General features: G+C 30.8%; 1 protein-coding gene across 4 annotated transcripts in view; it reads right to left on the bottom strand.

Moving 5' to 3' along the window:
* Positions 1 to 207: 207 nt before the first annotated feature.
* Positions 208 to 6,000, bottom strand: part of NCKAP1 (NCK associated protein 1) — a 104,798-nt gene continuing 99,005 nt past the window's right edge. For all 4 annotated transcript variants that reach the window (XM_074302932.1, XM_074302931.1, XM_074302933.1 and 1 more), the window contains 4 exons: positions 4,904 to 5,020; positions 3,879 to 3,988; positions 2,124 to 2,213; positions 208 to 1,121 (listed from right to left, as the gene is read on the bottom strand). In XM_074302932.1, coding sequence (XP_074159033.1) covers positions 1,005 to 1,121; positions 2,124 to 2,213; positions 3,879 to 3,988; positions 4,904 to 5,020 — 434 coding nt within the window. In that variant the 3' untranslated portion in view covers positions 208 to 1,004. The remainder of the gene's footprint in view (positions 1,122 to 2,123; positions 2,214 to 3,878; positions 3,989 to 4,903; positions 5,021 to 6,000) is intronic.

Here is a 6,000-nt window from a genome sequence, read left to right as displayed (position 1 = left end):
TCTTTCTTTTCCATAATAGGTTGGTACCTACTCTGAAACTTAATAGTCATACCTGCTTAGGGAAATGAAAGATTAAGTGACAGGAACACCCAAAACATGTCAGATGGTTGCCAATATGGCCTCTCTGAACAATACTGTCTAGTTTTAAAATATCTAAATTGAATGAATTTTCAGAAATTTCTAAATTAAATAACAGATCATTCAAAATGTGATACAGTCTAGTGTTTATTTATGTTATGGAAGATACACTTGAATTTCAAAAATTTAAAACATATAAAAGTGGTTAAGGGCTAACATTTTATCAACATTTGATAAATGCGTAAGAATGTTTATTATACAGCAGGATACAATGGTAGTGCTAATGCCAATAGGGCATCATGGATGTTAATCTAAAAAAATGTCACTATGCTTTATACAAACAACAACACTTGCTGCTGTTTAAGAATATTGGGCTTGGTCTGCTTCTAATTATCAGCAGTCCTATAACATTTTAAATGTTATCTAGTCTCATATTATTTAGTTTGGCAAATGTTTCAAAAGAAAGAAAAAAGTAGAAATGTCATTACTTCACAGAAATGCACATTCAATTCTGGTTTTCAATAAGAACAATAAGTATAGATCAGAATTCTTCCTATATGAAATAATTTACACACAGATGAAAGCTAGAACACTATCTAAAATAATCACTAAATACATTTTTTAAGAAATAAACAAGCAAGTATGGTTTTGCATTATCAAATATCAAAAATGTGTAGTTGATGTAGTGTCAAACAGAAATGTTCTAAAATGAAAAAGGAATAATTTCAATGAATGTGCAACCTAAATCAACCAAGTTTATATTGTAGTACAACAATATTAAGAAACCACTGATCAGAAATACAACTGTATAAGAAAAAAAAGTTCATAATCCACAAAACTGTCAGGCCATAAAATAAAATAGCTCCATAGTTTACAGGTAAAACTGAGGCAACAAAAATGCGTGCTTATCTCCGATAAGTAGATATCTATGCAGAAGATGTAACACTTTGTTTGTAGACAGCATGGTAGGCATTTCTCAGCAAGACATAAGGAAAACAAGATTCTAAAAGATCCATAGTGAGGAATGGTGATTCCTGAACAATCTGAAAAATACCAAAAGTACATAAGAATTAAAATTCTTCATAAGATTATTCATTATTTGCTTTTATCTATGAATATATCTTTCCAGGGTCCAACGTGTTTAGAAAGCCTGTGTGCTAATTATTTTAATTAAATAGAAAATCACAATGACAAATGCCAAATGTCCAGCATGTTCAAGTACAAAGCTAAACCAGGTTATTTAATTTTTCAAGAACTTAAGCTATGCTCAACACTGTGCCAGGCAATATGCAAGATAAAAAGACATAGAGCAAGTTCTATACCCTGAAGTCATAAATGTTTACTGAATAGAAGAATTTAGTTGAAGAAAGAAGATTGACACATGGAACTACAGCAAATAATTAGAAGACTGAATGGTCAAGTCCAGGTTCCAAGGACTTGATATAGCTTTAGAAAAGATCAATGAAGACTCAAGTAATGAGAAGGAGACCACTAAAGGAGGAAGGACTTGATGTTTAGGAAAGCTATGGATAAACAAAAAGGAAAATACAAGAAATTCCAGATAAGAACACCATCATAAGATGGGAATGTGTATGTAAATATGTGTGACATGTTCTCTAAACAAAAAAGCAAATGCTATAAGTATAGAAATCATGCTTCAGAATAGTGAGAAATAAGGTAAAACCAACAAAACAAAAATCAGGCAGAAAAATTTGAACTTTGCTGCCACAGGAAGTAGTATACCCAATAGCTCATGTAACATAATACACACACATGACAGAGAATGCCCAATAGTTGCACTTGGCCTTGAATCTGCTTTAACCTGATATCCTGATTTAATACTAAAATAATAAAGATCTTATTATTGATAGGATATTTTCTAAAGTGACAACGCAACAAAGAGTTGAATGAGAATAAAGATCTTAAGAAGCTTTTAGATCTAAGTTTTGTGCAATTATAAAAATATATTTAAAAATTAGTGTTCTTAAAAAGCATTGTTGTTCTAAGAACTTAATTGTTAAAAAATAATCAAAATGCATACTTACCATGTCAAGCAGTAAATAAACAGATTCCCTATTCCTTGTTGTAGTTTTATCCGTCTCCTGACCAATTTTCAATAGACTAGATGATGCAAGCTGAAAAGACATTTTAATTTTATCTTTTTGTGATTTTCTTTGTCTTTCTGCTGTTATTCTCACTTTCAAATACATCCCTCCCACCTGCCTTACTGAGCGAGCCAATCATTTAAAACAATGACAAATTAAGAAGAGGTTGAGGGAAGAAGGAAAAATCGTTCGCAAAACTACCAATGCTGCCAACAGAATATGACAGCATATTTGATGGCCAATTAGTCATAGTTCTCCAGCTCTGAAAGGAAGAAAGGGAAACAGTTTTCTTCTCTGGGCAAAGTTTCATCATCAAATTACACAGCATTCAAGTTTCTTTTTATTATTATTCTTACTACTATTTACATTATTTCAGTTTCTTTGTATAGTGTTTCCTTTGTTCTGTTTTATTCTATATCAATTAATAAAAGTTCTTAAGTTTTTCCATCTTCCCAAGTATCTTTGAATTTTATGATCTAGCTTCATCATTGATCAATTTGACTGCAGAAAACTTGATTATTCAAATAATTTCAAATAAAATATATTGTAGGAGTGTACACTCAAATATTCATATCTACATAAAATGTACCTAACCAATATGTCTTTTCATTTAAGAATTTTATAGAATATCATTGTTCTTGTTTTTAGCTCCAAAAATATATAAGATGCTTTTAAGATTTAATTTTATCATGCAAGTAGTAGGTTCTTCAAATGGACAAATTATATTTTACTTCACATTTAAAATTTTTATGTGCAGTACCTAAATAAGAAGAAAATTTCAGAGTAAACAATATATCCTTAAAAATAATGTTAGCATTTACTTATGTCTATCTTAGATACTCCTCAAACACAGAAACAAGAATTCAGAGATAGGAACTATTTTTCATTGAATATGCAATGAATGTACTAGAAAATACACCACATCTTTGTAATCTAAAATGATAAAATATATGTGTGTTTTTCTTTGGTCCACTATATTTAAAATCACATGCTAGGAAATGACTTAACACTGGTAAAAAGTACTATTAACAGTAAAGAAAACCATTCCAGACTAAACTAACCATTCTTTTTTAAGTCTGGACTAGCTCAATTAAATTTTTTTCTTTTGGCAATGTGAATTATTTTGCTAAACTTTACCACCATTAATTTTCTCTTTACCTCAATAGGAGATAGAAATATGCATGAGAAAAAGATCCTGCCTCTATTTAAACACATTCTCTTTGGCTAAATTCAGTTATCCTATTCCTTTCTTTTTCATACCCAGGGCATCCAGGGTACAAGCAATAAGAGAATATGCTGGACACACCAAAGAGAAGCAGGAGATGGAGGGGAGAGGGAGGGTGAAGGGATGAAAGAGAGGAGAATTAAGCTATCATGGATAATGTAGACTCTATAAGACAAAAAATAGGCTTTTGGAAAAAAAGACCAAACACCAAAATTTCAGACTACCAGAAAACAGATCTATGAAATTATTTTAGGATAACTGGTAACCCTAAATCTATTTTATGCATTTAAAACCATTATTTTTAAGAGCTCCATAGGTTTCATCAAAGTGCCAAAGAGGTTAACGGTATAAGATTAATAACTCTTGCCTTAAAATAAGCATGAGTGATGAATTTTTAAAGTAAAATACTTAAAAGTAATAAATATATTAATAATAATTAATAAGTAATGAAATACTTAAGTAATACATACAGCCAGAAATTCTTTAAGGCGATCTTCAATGCTTCCTTTGTGAATAGTAAACAATGCTGCAGCAATCTGGTTGATGGCTTTTGCCAGGCAATGTATGTTGTTGCAGTGTCCTAAACCAAAATGCTTACAGGTTACTGCTGATACTTATACTTATTAAGGGTAAGAAATATTTAAAAGATTGTTGCTTCAAAATTAATCTTTTATGGCCTCAAAAAAAAAAAAAATAAGGGATCATGAAATTCAATGAAAATCATGGAATGATCAAAGGCAGTACTGAAGGCACTGCCCCTCTTGTTCACCCACTATTACCATGAACAATGCAGCCAAAACTAGGATACATGTTTCCAAAACTTGTGTTGAAAAGTAAATTGATGATCCTTAAAGAAACAATAGCTCACATCTGTGTAATAGTTTATGATTCTGAAAAGTGGTCTTCCCACAACAACCCTGAGAAGTAGGCAATGTAATGATTAGTATCCCCATTTTACAGATGAAGCAACTAACATAAAAGTTAGTTCTTTCTTGTGATCACAAAACTAATGTAGCCGAGGGCTGAATTCAAATCCAGATCTATTGATTCCAGTTCTAGTGTTTCAACCACAATATCAATGGCTTTAAATTTCTATGGAAACAAATCCCCAAAAGCAAGATACTGACTTAGAAAACCAGGAATTAACATTATATCTATGTTTATTGCATTTTTATTCATTTAAATTAAATATTTCTCAGTTATATTTTAATCTGATTCTGCATATGAGAGACGTTTACAGCCCCTGAAGCTGACAACTTCACAGCACACCATGCTTCTCCACTATCAATACATCTATGTACTATGAAAACCAGGTGCTTGAAAAAATTATTAGGGGAAACAGGAAATTCCAGTATAGTAGTTATAATATGGTCTGTGGACATATTATAAGAAATACAATATGAATTGCTGCAATGATGAAAGTAAAAACCATCTAAAACTGTCATTTCCCTCAATAGCCAAAGATTCTTATTAGAAAACACAAAAGCTCTATTACCTTCAATAGCTGGACTGTATTGAGACATAACATTACTGGCCAGTGTTGGAAGAGAAACTGCCACAAAAACCATAAGAAGGCAGGCAATTTTATATTCTTCTTCTGGACTAATGTTTTCTGAGAAAAAAAGAGAATTGAGAATAAAAGCACAGAGGTGTTTTTTTTGTTTTTATTTTTAACAAGGTTGGCCCAATCAATCATCATTTAAAAGTGAAACAGAATCCAAATTATATAATTTCAAAAGCATTCTTCTTCATTAGGATCTGTGAAAATAAAAAAATCTAAACCCAATTTGACAAAAGTCACACAAGATGAAATGGAACACCAAAGTTGATGTTTTTTTCTAAAATTGCATATAAGGCTCTTACATAAAATATTTTCTTACTTTTTCCAAAGATTATAAGGCAAAAGGGGGAAGGAGGGAAGGAAAAGAGTAATATCAAAACTAGACTATTCCTAAAATTTTTGATTCACAAATGGAGGATTATCAATTTTTAAGGAATTTTTACTTTGGACATTTCAGACACCTAATTCCTCGACATTTCTCCTGAGAAATCCTTAAAATATTTTTGCTGAAATTAAAATACATATGATTCTATAGTCTAAAATTTAACATAAAAGTAAATGGAGTAGGTTTCCTATATGATCTACTACTTGAAAAATTTATTTGACCAAAAAGGAATCACTTACAAGTCAAGCTGGGACTATACTTTCAGGAAACAATAAAACTTTTATTTAGAATTATGTAATTATTATCTTTATAGCTCAGAGCTTTTCCTCATGTACCCTGACTACTAGTTTTTTAACCAGTACACATGAGAAGTTTTGCCAAAAGAAAAGTAAGGAGAAAACTCTGGAAAGAGATATAGAAGAGGGAAAAGGTGAAATCTGACTAAAACTTGTGAATGATTCATTAAGTTCAAACTCTTCTGGTCTCCAATATCATAGATAATTGAAAAGATTATGGCAGATCTAAATATTTATTATGACAAAACAGTGGTAAACAAGAAAAAAAAAAAAAATCTCTCACTGCTCAAATCTATCCTCCACACAGTTGCCAAAATATTTTTCCTAAATTATAAATCACCTTATTCAAT

The sequence above is a fragment of the Sminthopsis crassicaudata genome, chromosome 3, assembly GCF_048593235.1.
Source record: "Sminthopsis crassicaudata isolate SCR6 chromosome 3, ASM4859323v1, whole genome shotgun sequence".
Taxonomy (NCBI): Eukaryota; Metazoa; Chordata; class Mammalia; order Dasyuromorphia; family Dasyuridae; genus Sminthopsis; species Sminthopsis crassicaudata.
This window is presented reverse-complemented; position numbering and strand designations above follow the sequence as displayed.